A 26,218-nucleotide genomic window follows, 5' to 3' on the forward strand; every position below is an offset into this window, starting at 1 on the left:
ATTCAAATTGAAGCTGGTGATCAAGCAGGAGGCAAGAGGATGAAGACAGTGGAGGATTGTCAGGAGAGAAGCCTCAAATTTTGTTTGCTGGCTTCTAAAGAAATGCAAATTTTGGAATTTTCCAGGGGGGAAAGTTAATGATATGCTGTACACTGCAGAATGCTTGATTTCACTTTTAAAATACTGCTACTTCCTGGAATGCTTATGTGGCAATATTTGATACAGATCATAGTGATAGGAATTATTTTCAGTGCTGTTTATGTATTTCTTTCCTGTTTCCTTCCAAAATTATAAGATGATCAGTGCCATCAGCAAAGACTGCTCTGCTGGAAAGGGCAGTGTGGTGGGAAGGGTGACATTATTCAGGACCTGTTGAGTGGGGTGCAGCATTATGGTAACAATCCCCAGCCACAAGCAGGGTTTTACTGCATCCCTGGATCAGGAATGAAAGGTTCCTTTTGCATCAGTAAGAACAGTGTGGAGCACAAACTCTGCAGGAATACTGGAAGTGTGTTCCTCATTCCATTGTGTGTCTTTGATGGCTTTGGAAGAGAGAAGAACCGTGTTAATCTTGAATGTTGCTCGGTTCTGAAGATGGCTGGCTGACCTGGTTTTGCTGGCAGTGTGTTTCCCTGCCCAGTTTCCCTCTGGTTTTATTGAAACATGTGGACTAGGCTGATAGTTTAATGAAGTGATATTTGATCATGCAGCTGCCGATAACTTTTTTAAAAACCCCTGCCAGAGAGGGAGCAGGTTTCCAGATAAATGTGCAGGTTTTTTGCTGAGATTTGCATTTTGCAGGGTTCTTTGTCACCCAGAAGATCCCTCTGTAAACCTTGAGCATACCTTGTTCAGAAGCATAGCCCCTGCTTAGCTGCTCCTCATGATTTGCTTATGTTCTGTGGTGAATTAAAAGCTGGCATGACAATAAAATAAACGAATCTTTCCTTCTAGGCAGTTTGAGTCTGGGCAGCACAAACCCTTCCTATTAAGAGCTGGAGAGAGCTTGAGTCCCCTTACACATGCAGACTGATTAAACTCTCTGTTGTTACAAGGCTGTTCCTTCTCCACCAGCCCCCACTTCACAGGGGACAATGACAGCACTGAGTGAAGCAAAAACTTGGTGATTTCAGAGGACACGTTCCATAAGCCTCTGTTTCACAGATGCTGTTACAGTAAAGCTTTCTCTTGCCCTCAGTAGAATGCAATGTACTAATTTACAGAGCAGAGCAGCAATCTTCTTTGGCTCATCCAGAGCCTGGAATACCTTTGAGGAAGTACACAGGGGACGGGGTTGGGGTGGCTGCAGGTGGGGATGACAACTGCAGAACTGTAAAATCATGAGCAGCTCCAGAGAAGGAAGTGTAATGGTCTCTGCTCCTCTGCTGAGGTGTCGGAGCTCAGGACATCCCTCTGAGTGTCCAGAGTTGCTGGGACCCCTGCCAGGGGGCTCAGAGACCCTGGCACACAGCCCAGAACACCTGTGGGTTTGATTATGACCCGTGGAGCAAATTACCAGCAAGCCACAGCAATTTAAGTAGTATAATAATGAAATTATCACTGGGTAAAAAAATAGATTTTTGGGGTTTCTAGGATGGGCGTTTTGGGGGCAATATGGAGGGATTTGGGCATGTCCAGCCTTTCTTCCTCTTCTTCTCTGCCTCCATCTTCTGCTGTGATGTTGGCACTGTTAGATTGGTTTAGAGGAGAAGCTCACTGTCTAACATAGGTGATAGGGATTGGGAAGTAATTGTAAACATGTTATAGGTACTTCTTATTATAAAGAGATAACAGCGCACCGGGGGCAGGCAGAGTGCTGGACGGACCTCGGCAGGGCAGGAGAAAAAATTTTATAGATAAGAAGCAATAAACAGTTCTGAGACCGAGAACTGAAGAACTCCGACTCGGAGACTTTCCACGCATCTCGGGGTCGCAGTGAATTGCACCTTTTGAGACTGAGGTTCACTATTGGTAGATGAATTTAGAAGTAAAGCTTGGTAGATCGGTTTAGAAGAGAAGCTAGAGGGATGTGATCCTTCGTGTTGAGTTTGGGCAGGTGATTCACCACCTCTCTGAGCTCGGCTGAGGCCAGAGCATCGCTGAGCCGGGCGGGCCGCGGTGCTGCGGGCGCTCACCGGCCGTGTTCCCTCCCTCCTTCCCTCCCTCCGCAGCTGCCCTGGGCGTGCAGCAGCCCTCGCTGCTGGGAGCCTCCCCGACCATCTACACGCAGCAGACGGCGCTGGCAGCCGCGGGGCTGACCACGCAGAGCCCCGCCAACTACCAGCTGAGCCAGAGCGCCGCGCTCCAGCAGCAGGCGGCAGCCGCGGCCGCGGCCCTGCAGCAGGTAAAGCACCCACCGCGGCCGGCGCTCCCCGAACTGCGTAAAGCTAAAGGATCCAGGAGGAAAGGAGAATGGCAAATGGTGAACATCGCAGTGTGAACGTGTCTTATCCATGGCGGGAGGGCGGGGTTCGAGCTGCCAGCGGTGGAGTTAGGGGGAACTTGGGCTGTGGAGGAGCTCATTTGGAGCTGTGGGAAGCCCTTTGGGAGGATGGGGTTTGCTGCATCTAACCTGAGAATCTCAGCTATCTCCCATCCCTATATATATACATATATCCTTTATGGGATTTTGCACGATTTTGTAACGTGCCTTAAATACTAAGTGTCAGGCTTAACAAAAATCCTGACTTTAGCTAGAAAGAGAACATCAGGGCCCACTCTAAAGGCTCAGAATATTTGTTATGAAAATTATATACGTTGATATTATTAGTTATTTTTAAATTAAAATCGTTAAATGTTAATTGTTTTTATCTAGAACTTGCTAAGCAGGTAACTTATATTTGATATTATTGTGGTAATAATTCTCCTGTTTATGAGATATTTTGCTTTTATCTGTTTCAGCAATATTCACAACCTCAGCAGACTCTCTATAGTGTACAGCAACAGGTTTGTCTGATTCTTACTGTGTACATCACAAATAACTTTAAAATAATGTCGATTGTGTGTCTTGTAGGATTTGTCTCCGAAATCATCATGTGGGAAGTTGTTAAAGAAACTTAAGTAACTTAAAGAAACTTTGTGTGGCAAAAGAGAGCTTGAAGTTCATAAACTTGGAAAGATGTATGCAGAATGGAAACCTGCCTACCTTCCTGCAAAAACAAATTTTAGAAATACGTACTGTTCCTTGTGTAAATGATTCTCTGCTGAACTTTGCTCCAAACAGGGCCGTGTATTTTAACTGCTGGAAAGATGCTGTCCAAAAACGTTCCCTTTTGGATTTTTATTATGATCTTCTAACTTAACAGGATTTTTTTAAAAGAATAAAATTACAAGGGAATTACATGCCTAAGCTGTTCGAGCCGCCAAAATTTTTTTGGTATTGCTATTAGCTTTCCTTTCAAAAAAATTTAGCATTTCTCCTTTCTGTATAAACCTGGGTTGTACAATCTCAAAATTAATCCCACAAGCACAGTTTTACAGATGTGCAAACTGCTGAAATGACCAAGCCCTAAAGGACTATTAACTGACTCAGATTAAGCAAAAACTCTTACTTGTAAAAAAGAGGTAGAATTGTACAATTTCCTTAAGCATATAAAATTAATTTATAACTTTATTTATTTTAAGTTGCAGCAACCTCAGCAGACCCTTTTAACTCAGGTTAGTTTGGTTTTATTGTTTGGTCTTCATCCCCAAACACAGCTAATGCAAGAGTGCAAATTTGTGACATCTTGGTATTTTAATCTGTAAAATGAACTAATATGAATGAACATTTTATTGGCACAGGTTTATTTTATCCAGATGTTAAAATATGCATAGCCTTGGTTTCAAAAATTAATAGCGACCACTCTTCCTTAATCTTGAAGGGAACATGTGTGTTGATTATATTTTAATTTTTTTTTGTTTGAACTTCAAGTGTCCATTTGTTTTGCAGTAAATAACAAATGGGGAAAATCTTTCTCTTCTTTGTGAAGGAATTTAATTTCCTGTATTAACAGTATGTGTATAAAGAGGTTTAAAAAGAACCTTGCTGAGCTCGATGGGTTTAAAACATGCAGCCATTTAACACATTGCAAATTCCTCTAGTTCCATTTTCACTTGAACTTTTAAACGGGCTTTAAAAAGGTAAAAATGTTTGACTTGATTTCATTACCTTACTGCGTTCTGCTTTGACCTCTTGAGTTAGGGAAGGGTTTGTGTTGTCCTCAGCCTTTACTGACTTCTAATACTCCAGGTGGGATATAAATGCAGAATGACCTCTTAAACGTTTATTCCTAGCAAAGCTGGGAATTTATCTCCACTTCAGGCCCACTGTACGGGTTGCCTGTAGACAGTAATGCAGTCTTCATGCTTTTTGTCTGGACAAGGTTCATTTTTGGGGGAAGCTGCCTCTTGTAAAAAAGAAGGATAAACAAAACCAGCCTTCATTCAAAGTAAGAAACGTATCATCTTCAAAAAAACCAACAACCCAACAAAAACCACAGGAAACTTCCACTGTCTGAAAATGTCTGTTCTAGGTGCTCTAGTCATGTTCAAGTGCTGTCTCGGTGGCTGAAGGAGCTGCTCCCTGTCGGTGCGGCAGCTGTGACAGCACTGAGCGTTCCTTTGTTGTGCCTGCAGCCGGCGGTAGCGCTCCCCACCAGCCTGAGCCTGTCCACGCCGCAGCCGGCAGCGCAGATCACCGTCTCCTACCCCGCCCCCCGCTCCAGCCAGCAGCAAACACAGCCCCAGAAGCAGCGGGTCTTCACCGGCGTGGTCACTAAGCTACATGACACCTTTGGCTTTGTGGATGAAGATGTCTTTTTTCAGCTTAGGTAAGCTGGGGATGCTCACCTGCAGGTGATACTCTCGGTGGTCAGAGGTGGAGATGGTTGCACGCTAATTCTGTGTGCAGTGGTGTGTTGTTTTCGTTCAACAGGGAAAGTCAGAGAGGTTAATAGATGCTAAGTCTGAATTTTTGAATTTTTTTTAATACAAAGCCCAAAGCTGGGAGATCCAGAGGTTACTTGCTTCATATATTAGGGAATTGCAGAATTTTTGGGTGATTAAAAGCATAAAACCTGCTGTCTGCATGTCTTTAACTTAGGGGAACTTTTCCCTTAGGGCAAAGGCAGGGAATTACCAAGTTCCTGTGCATACCTGAACTGAAGCAGCTAGCACTAATGCTGAATTTGGGGTAGATGCTCTTCCTGTGAGCTTTTTTTAATGAATCTTACCTACTTTCTCCTATCTTCAAATGTAACATGCAAAAAACCTAGCTAAAGAAGCCTCTCACATACATTTCCTGTAACGTTTGCAGCGCTGTTAAAGGCAAGACACCTCAGGTGGGTGACAGAGTTCTGGTAGAAGCTACTTACAACCCCAACATGCCATTCAAATGGAATGCCCAGAGGATCCAGACGCTGCCCAACCAGGTAGGTGTGGCTGCCCGGTGCCAGGGGCAGAGGCTCATCTGGAGCTGCCTCCTGACCCGCTGTGTCTCCCTCCCCAGAACCAGAGCCAGGCGCAGCCGCTGCTGAAGACGCCGCCGGCCGTCCTGCAGCCCCTGGCGCAGCAAACCTTCGGTGTGCAGCCACAGCCGCAGCCTCAGTCCCTGCTGCAGGCACAGATCTCTGCAGCCTCCATCACACCCCTGCTCCAGACACAGCCTCAGCCCCTGCTGCAGCAGCCGCAGCAGAAAGGTGCTCCTTCAGTGCATGCCTTTTGGGGGTCACTCTGGTAGGAGCGTCGGGACACATGGAGAGCAGATATCTCTGAAGCCAGGCCGTGGAACTTGTGGGTTATTGCAAAGGGCTTGGGTGCAGGGGCCCTGCTGGGAGCCAGCCACAGCTCAGAGCAGGCCCCAAAGAGAAAGAGAGTGGTAAAGAGGAAGAAGGCGAGAGCGTGGTAAAGAGGATGAGAGAGTAAAAGAGAGGATAAGAGAGCGAGGTTCCTGTTACAATACCATAAATCTTCTCCTGTGCTGAATATTCTAATTCTTGCTAACCAATCTAGCACAATACAGCATTTACATTCAGCTCATAAGAATCATTACATTACCTTGCTGTGTTACATTTTGAACCCTAAAAACTCCTCCTTGGGCCCCTTCTGCCAAGCTAGCAGGGTCTGCTCTGCCCCTTGGAGCTGCCTGCAAGCAGAAGGTATTGTTTTATCAAAAGGAGATTACTTTCAGCCAGCCATACCATTATTTTCCAGTTGTTCAGTAACTAAAGTATCTCAAAGCTTGCTTTCATTTCAATCTCACTTATAGTTTCCATATGCTCAAAATCTTTTGCCAGGCCATCATATTTATAAGGCTTTCCTGTTTCATCTTCCCCAACAACTCAACTCTGGTGCTCAGTGGGTGATGGTTATTTTTTTGTTAATCAGAAGGTGGAAGTAACAGCTGAAATAACATGGAGGGGACTCTGCTGAGCATTCAGATTGAATATGTCTTCCTGCACCTTTGTGCAAGGCACATTGCTTGCAGTAGCTCAGAAATCACCTGGTTAGTGAAGTCCCCATGGACTCCTGTTCATGTTAAGATTTTGTAATCCAAAAGCAAATTCAATGTAGTTTTTGTTCTTTCTCAGACAAGTTGGGGAGTGGAAAGTATTAGTAGCAGTGCAGTCCTTCAGCATCTTCTGCAGTTTTCCACAAAATCAGGTTTCACAGTTGTGTTCTTAAAGCTGCTGTTTCTTTGCTTATTAATTTCAGTTAGCCAGGTTGGCATCTGAGGGAAGAAACACTGCCAAACATGGCAAATCTAAAACAGAGGTTGTCTCTCGAACTTTGAGTGGCTAAGGAATCAGTGATAGAAGTGATAATTGTTTTGCATAAATGCTTACTACAGTCTAATTAGTCCTAGTCATTCGTTGGTGTTAAGTAACATTTGTTCCACTTAAATCACTTGGTGAAATGTCTCGAGGCAAAGAAATTACCTGCTGAGGGATTGATGGAGCAGTATAATATATTGATTTAGGAATAATTTTTCAGGATGCCAGTTATTTTTATGTATGAGGATTTCAGTTTTCCTTCAGTTCCATGAGTAGGTACTTTATCTGTACTTTAACTTTTTGAAAAGGCTTAGCTTTTTATTAAGTTGAATTCTATGGGCTTAGGTTATGTTAGCTTCCATCTCAAGGAGATGCTTTTAAACCAATTTCACTTTGATAGAGTGTCAGTTTGCCTCAGTGAAGAAGAGCTTAGGTCTCTTTAGTTTCTTGGGGTGGGTGTTAATAATGGATAAATTTGACTGTAGGGTTAGGTTAGAAAATGCCCACAAGTGAAGCAGCTGTAAGCAGCAGTGTAGGTGTAGCAGTTTGCCAAGTGTAGGTGGTTGTCCCTATTCTGTGTTGATGCTGTGTGTTCTGTTTCAGGTGGTTTGCTGCAGCCCCCAGTCCGCCTGGTTTCACAGCCACAGCCAGCTCGAAGACTCGACCCACCATCCAGATTTTCTGGGAGGAATGACCGAGGTGGAGACCCTATGCCAAACAGAAAAGATGACAGGAGGTGTGTAGAGCAGACTGTGATCCGAGCATTCCACAAAGACCTTTCCTCACCCAGAGCTGAGCTGCTTGCTCCAGAGTGGGTCAGCAAGACCCACAAGTGCTGTTACCCTTAGGAATTAGGGAAGAGTTGTGTAATCAGTGTCTCTCGTAAAGAGACTCTACTGAAACTTCTTCCTTTTTTGAGTTGTCTCTGACAGTTGTGCTAGAAATCATTTTGTGTTTTGTGTGTGTTCTTTAAGTCGTGAAAGAGAGCGGGAGAGGCGCAGGTCCCGGGAGAGGTCCCCGCAGAGGAAGCGCTCCCGGGAGCGATCGCCGCGGCGGGAGAGGGAGCGCTCCCCGCGCAGACCGCGCCGCGTCGTTCCCCGCTACACCGTGCAGTTCTCCAAGTTCTCCTTGGACTGGTATGTTCCTGGTGCCATGTGTTTGCCTGCAGTTCACTTCATCGTGGCACATCTACCGTGAGCTGAGTCAGCCCACCCTGACTCTCAAGCTCTTCCCTTTTTAAGCTTTTTAAATGAATTTTGCCTGCTTTCTCCCATCTTTAAATGTAACATGGAAAAAACCTAGCTAGTCAAGTATATAATGGCTAAGAATCTTGTATGGTGAACTTGCTGGAGGTTCTGTGTTACTTTACAGTCCTATTGCAAAATAGCTTTATGGCATTCTTTAGTGAATATTCCCTAATGTTCCCTATTCACCTGAATTGGAAGAGTGTTTAAAAGTTGCTTTTTTTAAACTTCATCCATGACATTCACACGTAGTGTTCTTGAGGTTTTATATATCCAGCATCAAATATCCAATGGTTGTATTGCCAATTAATACACCTCTTGCTGATGTACTTTGTTAATAGCTCTTAATTGCTGTATCTTTACATAATGCCTGTCTTCCAGCCGTAGCTGTGATATGATGGAGCTGAGGAGGCGTTACCAGAACTTGTATATTCCCAGTGACTTCTTTGATGCTCAGTTTACGTGGGTGGATGCTTTCCCTATGTCTAGACCATTTCAGCTGGGAAACTACTGTAATTTCTATGTAATGCATAGAGAAGTAGATCCTATAGATAAGAACGCTGCTGTCCTCGATCCACCTGATGCTGATCATCTCTACAGTGCTAAGGTTTGTGTGCTTTTCCACTGATACCACTATTCATTAGAAATCTTTTTATCAATAGGGTACAAAGGTAGTTATAACTGAAGACATTCTGCAGCCATTTGAGCAAAGTACAGTGTTTTAAACTTTTCAGTAAAAAACTACTATGTAGAGCTTAAAGAATCACAACTGAAATTCAGTTTGTTTTTCTGTTGCTAGAGCTGTGCTAAATCTTGTGTTTTCAGAGGGCTCTTCCATTGTGTGCACTCAGTTGCAGTGATGTGATTATAGGAAAGAAAGCCAGCTCCTGCAAGGTCTCTGAATGATTTCTTAGGCAATTCATTTTGAGTAGTTAATGGAGTCCTTTTTATTCCTTCAATACCAACTTGATGCAAAGTCTTGAAAGCAAGAAGGAGTGATGATGTTTTAAACCTATTCCATTGCTGAAATAATCTGTGGAAAAAAATATCTGAACTCTTTCTGTGCAGTTTGTGTTATTCTGTTTAGGTCTATTCATCTCAATATTTGTTGTTTTGTTTGAAGTAGATTAAGATCTATCTTTAACATGCAATACTTCTAACAAAGATTGGCAAAATCTCAGACCTATTTTAATGACAAACTTCAAATGGAACAGGTTTTAGGAAAATGTTTTGATAAAGGGGTCTTTTATATATGATTACAGCCCTTGCTGCAGCATATTTGGACATTCAGATAGAGAGAGACTTAACTTACTCGCCTTCTGTGTACAAAAACAGTAAAGCTCAGACATGCTGGGTTTTCAGTCTGTTTGTGCAGAGCAAGAGCTGCCTTTCAGAAGGCTAAGCTTCAAAACATAGTAACTGAGAAGTAGCATCCTGTTTTATCATTCACCTGTTTAGGGTATGGGTCATCCTCGTTAAGTTTTGGGGTGTGTGTGTGAGTTGTGGTCGTTGTTCATTGTTTGTGGTGAGACCTTCACCAGACTGCTCTGACTTGCACCACAGGTGATGCTGATGGCTAGTCCTAGCATGGAAGATCTCTACCACAAGTCATGTGCTCTGGCTGAGGATCCCCAAGAACTTCGTGATGGATTTCAGCATCCTGCTAGACTTGTAAAGGTAAATATGCTTCCATGCCAGACACTTTTGGCACTAAAGGTTGGTTATAGAGCTTTACTGGTTTTGACAGTAAGAGGGGAGCTTGTAGGCAGCTGAATGATGACTTCATTATTCCTCTGGAGAGACCTACTTTATATGTCAATTCTTTTTCCACTTATAGGAGCTTCACATTTACTGCTTTGTTCCACTTAGTTAAACTAAAATAATGAACTTTGTTAGCTGCTTTTTACAAGCACTTACTGATTTTGTAAGGGCTCAGCTGTGAAGAGAATACACATGAAACAACAGTTAAGCAGCCATTGTGTTAAGTGAAACTTAACCATTAAACTGAACGAGCTGTAAGTGCTGTGGTGTTTCAGGGCAGCAGACTTGTTTTCCAGTTAAATTCTAACTTACAGCACACGGGAATACTTTCATTTATAGGTATGATGCTCTTGTGGTCTCACCTTCTGTAGCTTTTCTTCTTCACTTTTAAGCAGGCTCATCTATAAATGTGTATCAGAGTTAAGGAACCATTTATGTTACTGTCTGTCTTTTGGGTTAGAAAGCTTTTAATTGCAAAGGGACAAGCCTATACCAGTAAAGAAACTTGATGGAAAATCTTGAAAGCAAGAATGAGTGATGATGTTTTAAACCTATTCCATTGCTGAAATAATCTGTGGAAAAAAATAACTGAACTCTTTCTTGACTGATTTTCATTTTCAGATTTCAAAATAATTTCACGGTTTACTCACGGATTTCAGTGTGTGTGCTATGAAATATTCTTTGCACTATGGGAAAATGACCTTTTACCCCTAGCAGGGGAACATTCAGAAGACTCTTTTTGTCTAGTTTTTAGTGGGTATGAAAGGCAAAGATGAAGCTATGGCTATTGGAGGACACTGGTCCCCCTCACTGGATGGACCTGATCCAGAAAAGGACCCTTCGGTGCTGATAAAGACGGCAATTCGTTGTTGCAAGGCTCTTACAGGGATTGACTTAAGTGTGTGCACGCAATGGTAAGTACTGCACTGCAAAGCCAAGTACACTGTAGAAATAAATACTTGTCTGGTACCAGGACTTTAAAAAGAAACAAACCAAAAAAAAAAAAGAAAGAGGCTGGAAAACCCCTTTTTTCTTTGTCAACTGCTCTTGGTAGTTCAGGTGAACTACTCAAAGGATGTTCTGTTTGGTAATCAGCTTGATTGGTGCCAACTGTGCTGAATACTGCATTAAGAACTAATTAAAAATTCTGGGTTTATTTTGACGTGTTATACTGTAATTTTTTTAATGAATGTGCGTTGAAAATATTTTTCATTTTGTGCATAGCTGGAGAGGATCGTCAAGAGAACTTCATTTCATTATTCTTTTGTTATAAATAAATAGCCGTTTGTTATACAGCCATATTTTCTCTTGATGAGTTTCTGTCCTGCGTTAACACTCGCTGTGGTTGTACCAATACCAGGAAAGCCTATGGTATGCTAAATTTGAAGTTCTTCACCGACTTCTCTTTGTACATAAAACCTACTTGGGCTAAACAACAAGTTTTATGAAAAGCATTTTGTTGATTTTCCTCCTTTTCAGTTGCGAAACCTTTTTACAAGTGTGCCAGAAGAGAAAATATGGCTTCCATAATTTTTTTCTTTAGATAAACCTCAAGGTCTTGCAGCAAAATTTCTTTACTTGATGTGCTACAAGTGATCTAGGCTCTTTAAAATGTATTGTAGAATTTTTTTTCCAACATGCTTCTTCCCTTGCAACAGGTACCGTTTTGCAGAGATTCGCTACCATCGCCCTGAGGAGACCCACAAGGGGCGTACAGTTCCAGCTCATGTGGAGACAGTGGTTTTATTTTTCCCGGATGTTTGGCATTGCCTTCCCACCCGCTCAGAGTGGGAAACCCTCTCCCGAGGATACAAGCAGCAGCTGGTCGAGAAGCTTCAGGGTGAACGCAAGGAGGCTGATGGAGAACAGGCACTGAACGCTAATCCCTTTTTCTATTTCTGCTTCTCACAGGCACAGGAACACAGGCACAAAATGCACACCACATACTACACAACATACATACATAGGAGGAACATAACTGGTAACAATGACTGGTAAACCAGCTTTCAGCAGTGTAGTGAATGTTGCTTTTTATTTTTATTTCAGCTAGTTCACTAACTTTAAATGTGTATGCTGATATCACAAACGGAATTAAATTGTGCTTACGATGCGCAGAAATTTTTATCGTAGACGTAGTTGCTGGAATCTGGGACCAGTTGTTGAGTGAGATTCAGTTTACGAATAGCTGTCTTCAAACATTTTGCCATTTTCTGAAATTTCTAAATTCTCTCTTGTGGCCAGTTCTAATTGTGATATTTGAAATTGAACAAACATTAGTCTGAAACATCTGAATTTCAGGCCACGTGGCTGATCAGCATCTTGGAATAAGGGAAGGTCTGACTGAACAAAGAGTAATTTGGGGGATTTAAAATGTGGGGGAAGATCACCCGCTGTGTGGTTACTGGAGACCAGCAGTGTCTGTGTAACCCCAATATCCTTTGTGGTGTCGCTTATCACCCTTTTGTGTTCCACAGATCTGGCTTGTATTGGCTGAGTGGCACTGTGATCATTTATAAAGTGGTAGAATGTGTGTGTGAACTTGTCTAAATAATAACTTTAGGAGAAGACTATCTGAAACAGTTGTGACCTTGCACAGATCAGCAACAGAATTTAAAAAATAACTGAAATGCTTTCAAGCTTTCTGAATGATAATTTTGAAATTTTATTTGTCAGGATGAAGAGGAAAAGGATGATGGGGAAGCAAAAGAGATCTCTACGCCTACACACTGGTCTAAACTGGATCCAAAAACAATGAAGGTAACAAACACTTCTGAAAGTTTTTCACTTTTAAGACTTGACCTGAAATGCAGCAGCATATTCCCTTAACTGAGCAAGAAAATTCAGTAGTGTTTTGCCGAATTTATAGGTACCAGATGTGGTATCACGGTGTGCAGGGATGACTCCTGGTTGTAGAAAGGGAATGCAGCTAATTAAATCTATTATGAACTTTGTACAAGTAAAGGATATCACCTATGATACATGAACTGGAAAACAAGAGTTCTGCTGTGATCTGCTTACATTAAGAAATGTGGGGTCTAAAATACTTACAAAATTGTACATTTTTGTACAATTACTGCCTTTGTAAACTATGTCAGGAGATAAAAAGTATAATACAAAGTTTCCTTGGAGGCAGTAGTAATAATAAACTATTTTACTTTAACAGAATCCTTTCCCTGTCTCTGTGAAAAGCTCCTCAGAAAGAAGTTTTTTGTGGAAAACATCAATTTAAATGCAATAGATTTTTTTGTTTCAGTAACTATTAGTGTTTTGCAGCACACATTTAAAAAGTACAGTTGACTTTTCAGTGCTGTTGATTTTTACCTCACTTTCTCTACTAATCCAATGTTTTGTGATGTCACTGCTTGATCCCACTGACAAAGCTTTTATTTCCCAGGTAAATGACCTTCGCAAAGAATTAGAAAGTCGAACCCTTAGCTCCAAGGGACTGAAATCTCAGCTGATAGCTCGACTGACAAAGCAGCTGAAGGTAGAGGAACAAAAAGAAGAGCAAAAGGAGCTAGAGAAGTCTGAGAAAGAAGAGGAAGAGGAGGAGGATAGGAAATCTGAAGATGATAAAGAGGTTAGGCTTTGGACATACTTGGTTTAAGTCCTAAGTATATATGAAATACATGAAATATTTGTATAAATTTGTGTAAGCATAAAAAGTAGAGGCATGTGCCTGCTTCTGGGATTTTGTTCTCAGGTGACTGTACTGGGAACTCTTGCTGTACCTTGAGCTGCTGAATTGGGAAGAGCTCTTGGCCACTTCCAATTATTTTGTGTCAGCCAAATCAGCTCAAATGTGCCACTGATCTAAGGGTGTCTGAATTAATGTTTGACCTTAAATCTAAGGAAAAATGAATTCAAGCCTACTGAGAAGCCATGCTCAAGATGAGTGAACACACTTAACAGTACCTTAACTCCTTAAACCTACATGAAAAGCAGTTGCTTAGTTCTGTTAGGCTCTGTGTCTCACAGTCCAGCTTCTTCACGTGGCAGATGGTTTGCTTGGGTTTGTTTTCCCTTATTGTGAAGCTTTAATCTTTACTTTTGGATACTTGCTGTCTATTGGAGTTTCTCACTTTTGTGGTTTGTAGTTGCAGTGCCTATTTGCTGCTTCACAAAAATTGACAAAATCTGTGCAATTAGGCCAAAGCTCAGCCACAGGAAGGGGGCAGAAATGTCTAGAGCATGGCTTGTGCTTTTAAACCTGCCTTTTTGTATGTTACCTGCTAACCTGTATAGGGTGATTGGAACTTGTATATTTTTATACATCTCTGCATAGCTTGTTGAGGGAGGAGAGGCCATGTGCTTGCTAATTCTGTCAGCTGCTGCTGCCTTCTCCCACAGCTTGGATGGGGTTCAACTGGCTTGGGTTTCTTGCCACAGCTTTCTTTAGGATTGAAGGGGAGCTGTGATTGTGCAGGCTTTTTATGAAGCAGAAGCTCTGCCTTGACTTTTTTTGTAGTCAGGAGACTTCGGTATTTGTCTCTTGGCAATCAGTAAGATGGTGGCATTTTACATTTTGCAACCCTTCGTTTCATTTGCATCTGGTTTATCTATAGAGATTGCATTTCCATAATCAAGAGTTAGATAAATTGTCATCTGGTAACTGTTAGAGCTGTGTTGGGTGTCTTTGGAGAGGTGAGCTATGAACCTTTCTCTTCCTTTGTAAGGAGTAAAGAGCTCGCTGTTCTGTACAGCTGTGCGTTCCTTTCAGCAGCTTAGGCTTTGCTTTGCTCAAGAAAGCAGTGAGTCCCAAAAACTCATGTAGAGGCTGAAACTTCAGCTTTGGAGTGTGGTGTTTGTGAGATTTCCAGGCTGAGGTGAGAGATGAGGAATCTGACTCTGTGTTCTCAGAAGGCTGATTTATTATTTTATGATATTATATTGTGTTGTGTTATATGTATTATATATTCTATATCATATTATATGTTATATGTTATATTTTATGTTTTATATTCTATTCTATTATATTACATATTATATTATAGTAGAGTATAGTCTATTATAGTCTATTATAGTATATATGCTATATTATATGCTATGCTATACTATACTATGCTATGCTATAGTACTATATTTTTTATATTACATTATATATAATATTATAGATATATAATATTATATATATTATATAATATTATATTATAGAATGCTATACTAAAACTATACTATAGAAAAAGAAAGATACTGACAGAAGGCTTAACAAGAATGATAATGAAGAACTCCTGACTGACTCCTCAGAGTCTGACACAGCTGATGGTGTTTGGTCACTAAGTCAAAACAATTCACATGGAACCAGTCAAACATGCACCTGTTAGTAAACAATCTCCAGACCACATTCCGAAGCAGCAAACACAGGAGAAGCAATCAGATCATTATTATTTACATTTTTCTCTGAGGCTTCTCATCTTCCCAGGAGAAGAAATCCTGAGGAAGGGATTTTTGCAGACAATATCAGGGTGGCATTGGAGTATGCTCCATGTTGTTTTTGTCCCTTTTCAGGAGGAGGAGAGGAAACGGCAGGAGGAGCTGGAGCGCCAGCGGCGGGAGCGGCGCTACATCCTGCCGGACGAGCCGGCCATCATCGTGCACCCCAACTGGGCGGCCAAGAGCGGCAAGTTTGACTGCAGCATCATGTCCCTGAGCGTGCTGCTGGACTACAGGCTGGAGGACAACAAAGAGCATTCCTTTGAGGTAATGCAGCAGTGCTGCTGACACTGAGCTCTTCTTGTTTCTTTCTCCTTGTCGTGTGAAGATTCCTGGATTGCCGAGGCTTTGGTGCGAGAGGAATGCGCTCGCTGCGTGGTAGCCAGAGCAATACACGGGTTTTCAGATATTGAATGGAATTTGTAAAGTGGCTTAAGGATTCCATGTTCAAAGCAGATAGGAAGAAACCTGACACTTGATAAAATTCTGATGTGGTGTAAGTTGCTAAAATGGCACCTTCTCGGGGGTCTCTGGGTCAGGATGACCCTGAGATGTGTTAGAGAGTCTCTTTTCCTGGCCTGGCAACCAGAGAAGGAGTCAGGATTCTTCTGTTCTGCTTTTCAAGGCTGTTTAGTTTTTGTTATCTATAACATTCTTTCTCCAACCCACCAAGGTCTGTCTGGCAGGTTGGGTTGTGGCACACTGACACTTTCAGGTTGGTGTTATCTTTTTATATTAAAAACCATGTGTACTTTATTTACAATAATTTTCCAATACCTATCACCTGTGTTAGACGGTGTATTCCTACTCTAAACCAATCCAAAAGTGCCACCATCACCCAGAAGATGGAGGCTAGGAAGAAGGAGAAAGAAGGACAAGGCACACCCAAATTCCTCCATCTTGGCACCCCAAGCCCCCATTCTAAAAACCCCAAAATTCTACTTTTCACCCTGTGACAAACTATCTACTTAAACTTTTGTGCCTTGCAGATCCTCATATAAGGTTGGTAATGTTTTCATGGGTCAAAATCAAAGGCACAGAGGTCTTGGGCTCTGTGCCAGGGGCTGGAGCCATCCAGGGCAGCCAGAGGGATGTCCTGGGTTCCAACAGCACCTCATAGCTATTTTATCGTAATTATACAAGTTTTTAATACATGTTTTAAAACTTTTTGTCACTTTTCTTCTTTACGTGCAGGTATCATTGTTTGCAGAACTCTTCAATGAAATGCTTCAGAGAGATTTTGGTGTCAGAATTTACAAAGCACTGATTTCTCTCCCAGAGAGAGAGGACAAAAAGGACAAAAAAAGCAAAAAAGATGAGAGAAAAGAAAAAAAAGAAGAAAAAGATGATGAAACTGATGATCCAAAACCTAAAAGAAGAAAATCTGGAGATGATAAAGATAAAAAAGAAGAGAGAGATGAAAAGAAGGTCTGCAGTTAGTTCATATGCAATCTTGCCTGTCTGGATCAATACTCAAGTGTTTCTATTTCTATTTTACATTCCTGCTTTCAGAAACTCAGCTCTTGTAATGTTAGTTAATTGATTTGACTTTTTGATCTATTTAAATAGGCTTCAATTATATTCAGTAATTTAAATTTTTTACAGGTGTATTGGGAGTATTTTAACATTCAGCTGTATTATATAAATTTGTATCTGTGTTCTTAGGTGATTAAGCATAAATGCAGGCAAATTTTGACTGGTAATAAGGTTTTTACTTTGCTGGGTTTTGATTCTGACTAGATAAATATTTAGGAATTTTTGTTACAGAGGGAAGATAAAAGGAAAGATGATTCTAAAGATGAAGAAGAAACAGAAGAGGACAATAATCAAGAAGAATATGATCCAATGGAGGCAGAAGAGGCTGAAGATGAAGATGAAGGTATCTTGAACTATGAATTTTGTGACCTTTAACAAATTTTTTTTATCATTACTGATTATGTTCTTTCAAGCTGGAGAGCACACTGGAACCAGACAATTGAAAATTTGCATTATTAAGCTAATTTCATTCTAGGAATTTTGACCAATTCTACATCAGATGTAAGTACCTTTAGGCAGGCACTGTATGAACACAGTGAATGTGAACTAGCTGTGGTGCTCCAGGTAAGGCATGCATATAGAAGTGGTTTTATTTTTTTCAGAATGCAGACCACTCGCAACTCCCATTGAAGTCAGTAGGAGATGTGAGTATTCAGCACCTCTGAAAAACCAAACCACTTTGACGTGCCTAACTTCCTACTCCTCAGTTCTGGAATGCCATCTTGGTTTTAGCTAGCACACAGAGTCGTGTGGGTGCTCTTCAGCCCTTGTTACAAGAGGTTGTGTTTGTTTGGGTGGAGTTGTGTTAGCCTGAAGAAATAGGGGAAGGCTCTGGAGGACTCTGGAGGCATTGGCAGCAGCTCTTCCCCTGCTCAGGGATTCAGGAAGGTGTAAAACATCGTGTGTGCTTTTTTGTTTGCACTTTGGGGTAGTTGCCTTTCTGTGGCAACTAGACATGTGGGCTTGAGCTGTGTGGATACTGCAGTCCCAGCATTTTCAGTTGTGTTTTTGGTAGAGTACTGCACCAGCCTTAAAAAGCTGATGCTAATCTGTGGTTTCCAGAATAACTCCTATTTGCTTATCATTTGTCTGTAAGAGTGGCCTGGGCTTGTCTGTTCTGTACAAGTGCTGCTGCTTCCCAGAATCTGTCCTTGTGCCATTCCCAGTCAGGAGCTGCTGAGAAAACCCCACAAGCCATGGAGGTGCAGGGGAAAGTAATTGGTTCTCAGAAAAGGGTTGGTCAAATTAGCCAAGTGTTGGAATACATAGTTTTTCCCAAGTTTTCTTCACAAGGAAGGTGAGCTTAAAGCTGAACTTGGCACATGATTCTCTGCACCAAGGCTTGCATGGAAGGTTCAGAGCTGCATGCCATAATCCATCCCAGCAGTTGTCTCATCCCTTTCTCTCTTTCAGTCTAGTTTTACTGTACCTTTAGACAAAAAACCTGCCATTTGTAATTCACATCAAATAAGTGATGTGATCTGTAACTTCTTGGAGAATCTTAAGTCATAGGAAGAGTAATCTCTCACTCAACATGAGTATAAGCACGTGGTTTTAATTACATAATGTATATGGGGTTTATTATATGAAATATTTGAGAGTAAATAATGCTGAATTTGAATAGGAATAGCCATAGCTGAGTGCAGACTCTGCCAAGCCTCTTTAGGGAGAATTGTAATTTCCTGCACACCACTTAAATAGATGGAGATGTTGGCAGCACTCATTTTGGCCTAGTTAGCATTTGTTTCAGCTCTTCTGTCCTGTGTGTGAAGCAAACACAGGGAAAAAATTATAAATGGCTTCTGTTAAAATAAGACTAGAGAAAATTTGGAATTTAACAGGGCTCACTTCAATGAGGTTTTTTATTATTTTTCAGGGAAGTATATTGCAGATGTTTGGGGGTTTGTGTGGACTTTTATAGTGGCAACATATATTCTGGTAATGGTTATAGAATGGTTTGATGTGGGTATGTTGAATTTTCTTTCTGTTTTGCAGACCGGGACGAAGAGGAAATGAACAAACGGGAGGACAGAAAAGAGGGAAATAAACATTGTAAAGAGAGGGCATCTAAAGATAAAGTAATTAACACCTTTCTTAATGACTGCATTGACCTTGTTAGAGGTGTCCTAATTACAGCTTAGCTTTTTTTTATTATAAGACCTGTTTTCCCTTTGAAAACAGCTGTTAAGTAAATGATTGAGGGCAGAGGGGATGTTTCCTATTTTATATTTAGATTATTTCTATGACCATTTTTTACATACTAGCATGAAAAAAGGAAATTGTGTCTACCACCTATTAATAGCCATTGTGATGTATTTCTTCTAAATACTGAAAGATTACTTTTAATATATAGCTTAAATTAGTCTTAGATAACGTGATCTAAGTAGGTAATTGATAGTAATATTGATTACTTGACTTAAATTTTTCTCTGTTCATTTTACTGTTAATTTAAGTCAGAAGTTGGTATATTTTTGGAAGGGTATTTTAACTCTCTAATGATCCCATATTCAATTTTCTGTAGGAGAAAGACAAGACCCAGATGGTAACTGTGAACAGGGATCTCCTGATGGCTTTTGTTTATTTTGATCAAAGTCATTGTGGATACCTTCTGGAGAAGGACATGGAGGAGATCCTGTACACTCTTGGACTTCACCTGTCACGTGCTCAGGTTTTGTATACTGCTAAAAACCTTTCCAAATGTTACGGGAGTGTTTGAAGTGGGAGAAATGTAATTTAGCTTCTAAGGCTTTGCTAACATACCTGATCTCTTATTTTTATGCAGCCACTTCATATTTACAATGAAATTCCAGTTTAATCTTTTGTAAATTGACTGAGAGTGAAAAGGTGAAGTTTGCAACTCATAATATGCCCATACTGTATATGTAGCTTTTGTCTCTACATTGTATTTATTCTTTTCATATTTTTATTCTTATTATTTCTTATTTTTGCATTTTAAGCCCCAGTGTGTTAAAATTCAAAAAGCTGTGCAATTTCTTTCAAGTTTTCCAAGCTAAACCATTCTGGTTTAGGTAACAGGATGTCTGGGTATTAAATAACACCATTGTTTCTTTCCCTGTGTTGTAGGTCAAGAAGCTGCTTAATAAAGTAGTGCTTCGAGAATCTTGTTTTTACAGAAGACTAACAGACACTTCTAAAGACGAAGAAAACCAAGAGGAGTCCGAAGAGCTGCAGGAAGATATGCTAGGTGGTATTTTTTTTTCCCCCACAAACTTCCAGAGAGTTATTTCTATGTGATAATGAGAGTTCTGAGGTACTTGATTTCTTGCAGAAACTAATTGGGCCAGTTTGGAAAAGTAAATCTTTGGCAGTTCAAAAGTAGGATGGTTTTTTTTAAAAAAAAAACACCAGGGGTTTTGTGCTTCCAACACATAATGCTGCAACTCTAGGATAAATCTATTGTCTTGGAACAGGAAAGAGGTCAGAGGTTAATGTTCAGTATTGATGAACATCAGTCTTTGTTATGAGCTTTAAAGTCAGGAGGCTCAGAGCTGCAGGTAGTAGAATGGAGCCTGAGTTTTGAAGACAAATTCCTGCAGGAAAGAGGCACAGAATGATGTCTTGAAAGAGAACACTGCTTTTTGGCAGGGGGAAAAATTGGTGTCAGGAGAAGGAGAGAAGTGTGAGGGATAGACCAGCAAACTTGAGTGTGTATTTGTTCTCCTGAGCAGGGTCTGAGGTTGGTCTCTAGAGAATGACACTGTGGTTATGGAGGATAGAGCAGCAGCCTTGGGTCTGTTCTCCTGAGCAGTGTCTGGGGTTGGTCTCTAGAATGATGTTGTGGTTATTGAGGATAGAGCAGCACTGAGGTATCTGAGGTTGTTCTCTGACTGACCCTGTGTTTGTTGAGGATAGAGAGCAGTGTGGGGTTGTTCTCTGCACTGACCCTGTGTTTATTGAGGATAGAGAGCAGTGGGGGGCTGCTCTCTGACTGACCCTGTGTTTGTTGAGGATAGAGCAGTGTGGGGTTGTTCTCTGGAGTGACCCTGTGTTTATTGAGGATAGAGCAGTGTGGGGTTGTTCTCTGGACTGACCCTGTATTTATTCAGTATAGAGAGCAGTGTGGGGTTGTTCTCTGCACTGACCCTGTGTTTATTGAGGATAGAGAGCAGTGTGGGGTTGTTCTCTGCACTGACCCTGTGTTTATTGAGGATAGAGAGCAGTGTGGGGTTGTTCTCTGCACTGACCTGTGTTTATTGAGGATAGAGAGCAGTGTGGGGTTGTTCTCTGCACTGACCCTGTGTTTATTCAGTATAGAGAGCAGTGTGGGGTTGTTCTCTGACTGACCTGTGCCTGCCCCCTGCAGGGAACCGGCTGCTGCTGCCCTCTCCCGCGGTGAAGCAGGAGTGCAAGGCCGTGGAGGAGAACGTGGGGCTCATCGTGTACAACGGGGCCATGGTGGATGTGGGCAGCCTCCTGCAGAAGCTGGAGAAGAGTGAAAGGGTGCGGGCAGAGATTGAGCAAAAGCTGCAGCTACTAGAAGAAAAAACAGGTGGGATGTTGCTTTGAAGGCAGCTTACAGGGGTGCAAGGCACTGAGACTTCTTACAGCAGAGAAATCAATTTGGGTAATGTTTGTGGTCTAAATTTTACTCTAGTTGAATGCAAGACTTTAAATGTGGTCAGAATTAAGTATTATCACATGGTAATTCGATGTAGTTTTTAATGTTCTTTAAAAATTAGTATTATGGTGTTGCACACAAATAGAATATTAAGATGTAAAGTACACAGCATTGGAAGTGACTTGACATTCTTATTTCTTCCCTTCCTAAGATGAGGATGAAAAAACTATACTACAACTGGAGAATTCTAACAAAAGTCTGTCTGCGGAGCTGAAAGAAGTAAAAAAGGACCTTGGCCAACTGCAAGAAAATTTGAAGACCTCAGATGATAAAAAATTGCAATTTGAGGGTCAGCTGAATAAGACAATCAAAAATTTAGCTACTGTTATGGATGAAATACAGAGTGTTCTCAAACAGGTAAGAATTTTAATTCCATTTTTTTATTATTGTAGGCAAACTTCTGTAGACTAATTATTGAAACAAACACTTCAATATAAAAACAATTCTGACATGAATTCAGAGCAGGAGTATCTTAACATATATAGAGAAGAAGCTTAATGTTTAATTGAATATTTAAAGGTAACAAATTAAATGTGGGTTTTTTCTTAACCTGCAACATATGTTCCTGACTGCAGTGTTTTTAAAAAGGTATAAATATTCATGAATGTTTTCCTGTCCTGATCTTGTCCATCTCCAGCAGTCCAGATCTGCTCCTCTGTTTGACTGGTCAAGAGTACTTTTTCAAGGCAGAATTCAACTGTTTCAGTATGTGGGAGTATCTCAGTAAAATGAATTTTAAGCAAAACCCAGAAGCTCCAGAGCATTTCTACCCTTCAATTTTTCAGGAAGATCCTGAAATTGGTTGTAACTAACAGTTCACACAATATCTTAAAGATACAAACAGTATCTGTGTCTCATAAAGCTGCTTTACAGTTTGCATGAGAAATAGAGATTCTGCAATTCCTCTCATCCTCTCCCTTTTTCCTTTTGAAGGACGTTGTGAAGAACGAAGATAAAGATCAGAAATCCAAAGAGAATGGAGCAAACGTATGATAACTGCTGCTGTTAGAAGAATGGTGTTACATAATGTAATATAAATCATGATACCAGAATGTATGGGAAGTGATGCATGTTTGATTTTAGTAGTATAAATATCTTAGTTCCAAAAGATGTATAAAGTTTTATGAATGTGTCTGCTCCAGAAGATTGCTTGTAATTCTTAGCATTCAAGTTGAGACACTCCTCGAGTGAAAATAATTTTGCATTGCGAAAAGTTTTAGGATGAACTTTGTTATAGTTTTAACCCTAATAAAGTTCATCAAGGTAACAAACAGTAGCAAGTATTTAATTACCAAATGTTTTTCATTGAAGTCTAGTGAAATCAAAATTTTCATTATTTATAGACTTGCCATTTTTCGGTTTTTGTCTTTATTTCGGTCTAATTAGTCTTTTTAAATTCAAATATAAATCACAAAGTAGCATGCTGCTTAATTTTACAAGTAAAGTTTTTTTAAAAAAACAACTTCTTGGATTTTTTTTTTTTTGTTTTCACTTGTCACAACTTTTTTTCCCTTCCAAATATAACTTTCTTTCCCAAAGCTGCTGGTATTAAAGCCTTGCAATGTACAGCAGTTTGGATGAGTTAAGAAAGCAATAGAAACCTACCAAAATACTGGTAGAGTTGCGAGATTTCTATGAAAATACATGGGCCTTGTTTAAATGTGTTTCATTTGTGTTCACTAAATTGTTCTTACCTTTGGATTAATACATATACTCCTTTTGAATAACAAATGCAGTATATTGAGATGTCCAGTTGGATACCAGGCCAGCAGATGTCAGAATAATGCCTTACATGGAGAAAAAGCTGCCAGTGTCAACTGCCTTGGGGTAAATCTGGACTGCCAAAGTGGGTAATTACTGCTAAGAATTCAGTCCAACAAAAAAATGGATCCACAAGTAACTGTACTGCATATTGTAATTACAAAGGAGCAGGATGCAACTTGGTTTGTGGAGAAGGGGTAAGGTGGCCTTTCTTTGTGTTCACAAATCACTAGAGATGGAAACTCACAGGTTTATGTGACTTCCTTGTCAAAGGCAACTTACTCCAACAATGTGAAATATCAACAGTTGTATTTTGGTGCAACTTTTCAGGAACATTAAGGGTTTGAAAGTTGGGACAGAAATGTTTTCTTACAGAAATGGTTAATTTTAGCAGTTGTTTTCATTTTTAGCCTAGATGTCCTAGGTAACTAAATACCTGTTAGGAAAAGTCCAAGTGCCATAATATGTATGAATAACCTACATGGAAACTCATGTAGCTTTAATGGGATACACATTAAAATGCCTGAATTTATGTTCAAAAGAGTCTAAGCTGGTGATTTTATCACTTACCTTTCTTGGCTCTTTTGGAGCTAGACAAGTGAAATATCTTTCATTCAAGTAACATGCATAAGCTTCCCCCTCATTCATCTCTTTTGAGTCATTGTATAATACCTGAACTGTTCACAGTCAAGTAGGAAATACTATAAAAACACTAATTGTATATAAGTACACAGAAAATACATGCTTTAAAAATTGGGAGATAACATCTCAGAATGATTGAATGAGGATGGTGATAAATTTCTCTTAGGAAAAGCATTATCTGTGGTGTACAGATGGTGTTAAATTCTTTTGTAATCAAATTCTATTTTTCACCTTTACCTTTGTACAGATTGTTGACAGCATGTTTAATTTTTGACCTTGAGCACCATTTGTGTAAATGGACTTGAAAGAACTGCATCTGAAATACTTTGTTCCTGAATTTCAGCAGTACGTGTGAACATAGAAGAAAATGAGTCTAGAATTTAAGATAACATTTTAGGCACACTGAAACATCTGAAATATTTTGCTTGGGCATTTTTACCTTAAACTGCTGAGCTGAAAGCAATTTTAGAACAAGCAGGCCTCCTCATCTCGTTCTTCAGTGAGGGGCCCTGTGAGACACTTGCTAGAGTGATACAGATTTTTACAATATTTAAGAAAAAGAGTATTTGTTAGAATGACTGTAATCTTTCTCTGTATTGATTTGATGTAATAGTGTTTCAGATACTATGTACAGTCTGCATTTATGTTGGAAAGGAAATTAAATGGGTAAAGAATAACAGAAAAACTACCAAGGAAAAGTTTTACAACCTACACAGAGCTTGACCAATCTCCTGAAGCACAAATAATCTGAGGGAGAACAGGCACCTGTTACAGATTGTGTGACTTGCTGAGCCAAACAGCACAAAGTTCTGTATATTGCCCAGATTGATGCTGTGTAGTAGCTAAAGCTTCTTAGTATTGTTCCCAGAAATATAACTAATTCTAAGGAAAATTGAATAGAGTATCAGTAATGGAGGTTTGGAGAATCAGTTTTTTGTCTGTTTTGATTTATGAACAAAGGTTTTGTATTTCATGTCCACATTTCCCACCTTACAGTCTTTGTACTTCTGAGTTTGTTATGTACTGGCAGAAGGCTGCTGAAAGTGAGCCTTGGCATCCCACTTGTTTGGACTCCTTAAATCATCCCAGGTGCTCTATAGGGAGTAGTAAACCTTGGACTGCTTTGTTCTGTAGAGAAAGCCCTACTACAGCAGGCCCATAAATGGAGTCTGATCTCTGTTTATACACTTATTTCCATCCCTTTTGCTGTTTTGTCTAATGAGGGCAAATTAACAAGTTTAACCCTTCCAAAATTACATTGGATGTCCAATTACGTGGATGTCTGTGAATGAGGCTGGGAGGAAAGATCCAAGTGCCAGGTGCAGGCAGACTGACCTGGGATAACACAGGCTCTCTGGAGGCCCCTTTGCTTTTGCTGGGGCAGTGAGAAGGCACAAGTTTGTATTTCCATACCCAGAGAGTGGCCATGGTGAGGTTCTGCCAGCTTTGTGTGGTGTTGAGGATTGCCTGCAGGGAATGGGGCTGCTGCCAGCCCTGCTGCCTGTTGTGGCACCTTGAGGACACCCAGGGGTTTGTGACTCACCCAGTGCTCCATGCCTGTGCCCGCCGTGCCCGGGCTCTCCCGGGTTGATTTCCCAGTTCTTGCTTTGTCCAGTGGCCTCTGCCTCAGTCTGGAATGCCCTGAGTGTACAAAGGAGAAATTGGAGTTCTCTCTCTGGTGTCCAGCTTTTACAGTTGATCTCTTTCAGTCTCTAACATTATAAAGCCTAGTCCTGTAACAGAACTTCTTTTTCAGTGTTTAACTGCTTTGAGAGAGAGGAATGACTTCCAGTCCCTCTTCTGCTGAGTAATATGCTGTGTGAATATGTTTGGACTTATGTAACAGTTAACTTTCACTGATAATTTTGTCAGGAATGTGCACAAAATGTGTTTTTTCTCTTGCTTTTCTGTACTGTTTGTGTACCCAGGTCAGGTTCTTACCTTGAATGCATTTGTTCAGTGCAGTTTATATTTTAAAATATAAAAGATAAAAGAATTCATTTTGAGTGACTGAGTCTTACAGCCAGCAATAGGTTGCAAAATGTGGAGGTAGCACAGTCACTGCCCTTACACTGGTATCTTCCAGAGAGCAGAAGTTCAGCTGGGACTTGCATATTGCCATGGAGTGTGACAGTAAAGATGCTATAAATAATTGATACTTTCACTCAGCTATCCAAACTGCCAGTGTTCTCCCAACAAGCTTTTATGTTTCTGCATATTGGGTCTCATTGATATATTGCACAAAAGTTGTTGTAGTAAAAAGCTCTAATAACAAAATGCATTGTTTTCAAGTAAAATCTATTTCCCTTATTTATTCATCCTCTATATAATCCACAGCATCACCATACAGAGTGTAAACTAGAGCTTTGGAACACACCAAATCTCACCTGACATTGTGTGTCTGCTAGCATAACTGTGTTTTGGAATATTGCTTCTGAATTTCTAGGCAT

The 26,218-nt window shown here is 40.6% G+C and overlaps 1 protein-coding gene across 4 annotated transcripts in view; it reads left to right on the forward strand.

Annotated features, from left to right (window-relative positions):
* CCAR1 (cell division cycle and apoptosis regulator 1) overlaps positions 1 to 25,979 on the forward strand; it is a 31,159-nt gene extending 5,180 nt beyond the window's left edge. The window contains exons 3-25 of one of the 4 annotated variants that reach the window (XM_084210829.1): positions 2,172 to 2,422; positions 2,902 to 2,946; positions 4,618 to 4,811; positions 5,297 to 5,411; positions 5,489 to 5,678; positions 7,356 to 7,488; positions 7,727 to 7,888; positions 8,378 to 8,603; positions 9,560 to 9,673; positions 10,505 to 10,671; positions 11,416 to 11,626; positions 12,431 to 12,514; positions 13,152 to 13,337; positions 15,266 to 15,457; positions 16,385 to 16,618; positions 16,958 to 17,069; positions 17,329 to 17,370; positions 18,722 to 18,804; positions 19,248 to 19,394; positions 19,811 to 19,931; positions 21,051 to 21,236; positions 21,517 to 21,722; positions 22,299 to 25,979. In XM_084210829.1, coding sequence (XP_084066955.1) covers positions 2,172 to 2,422; positions 2,902 to 2,946; positions 4,618 to 4,811; positions 5,297 to 5,411; positions 5,489 to 5,678; positions 7,356 to 7,488; positions 7,727 to 7,888; positions 8,378 to 8,603; positions 9,560 to 9,673; positions 10,505 to 10,671; positions 11,416 to 11,626; positions 12,431 to 12,514; positions 13,152 to 13,337; positions 15,266 to 15,457; positions 16,385 to 16,618; positions 16,958 to 17,069; positions 17,329 to 17,370; positions 18,722 to 18,804; positions 19,248 to 19,394; positions 19,811 to 19,931; positions 21,051 to 21,236; positions 21,517 to 21,722; positions 22,299 to 22,358 — 3,461 coding nt within the window. In that variant the 3' untranslated portion in view covers positions 22,359 to 25,979. The remainder of the gene's footprint in view (positions 1 to 2,171; positions 2,423 to 2,901; positions 2,947 to 4,617; positions 4,812 to 5,296; positions 5,412 to 5,488; positions 5,679 to 7,355; positions 7,489 to 7,726; positions 7,889 to 8,377; positions 8,604 to 9,559; positions 9,674 to 10,504; positions 10,672 to 11,415; positions 11,627 to 12,430; positions 12,515 to 13,151; positions 13,338 to 15,265; positions 15,458 to 16,384; positions 16,619 to 16,957; positions 17,070 to 17,328; positions 17,371 to 18,721; positions 18,805 to 19,247; positions 19,395 to 19,810; positions 19,932 to 21,050; positions 21,237 to 21,516; positions 21,723 to 22,298) is intronic. The other 3 variants (XM_084210831.1, XM_084210830.1, XM_084210832.1) reach the window with 3 other exon arrangements.
* The last annotated feature ends 239 nt before the right edge of the window (positions 25,980 to 26,218 follow it).

This window comes from Fringilla coelebs, assembly GCF_963513975.1.
Source record: "Fringilla coelebs genome assembly, chromosome: 8".
Classification (NCBI taxonomy): domain Eukaryota; kingdom Metazoa; phylum Chordata; class Aves; order Passeriformes; family Fringillidae; genus Fringilla; species Fringilla coelebs.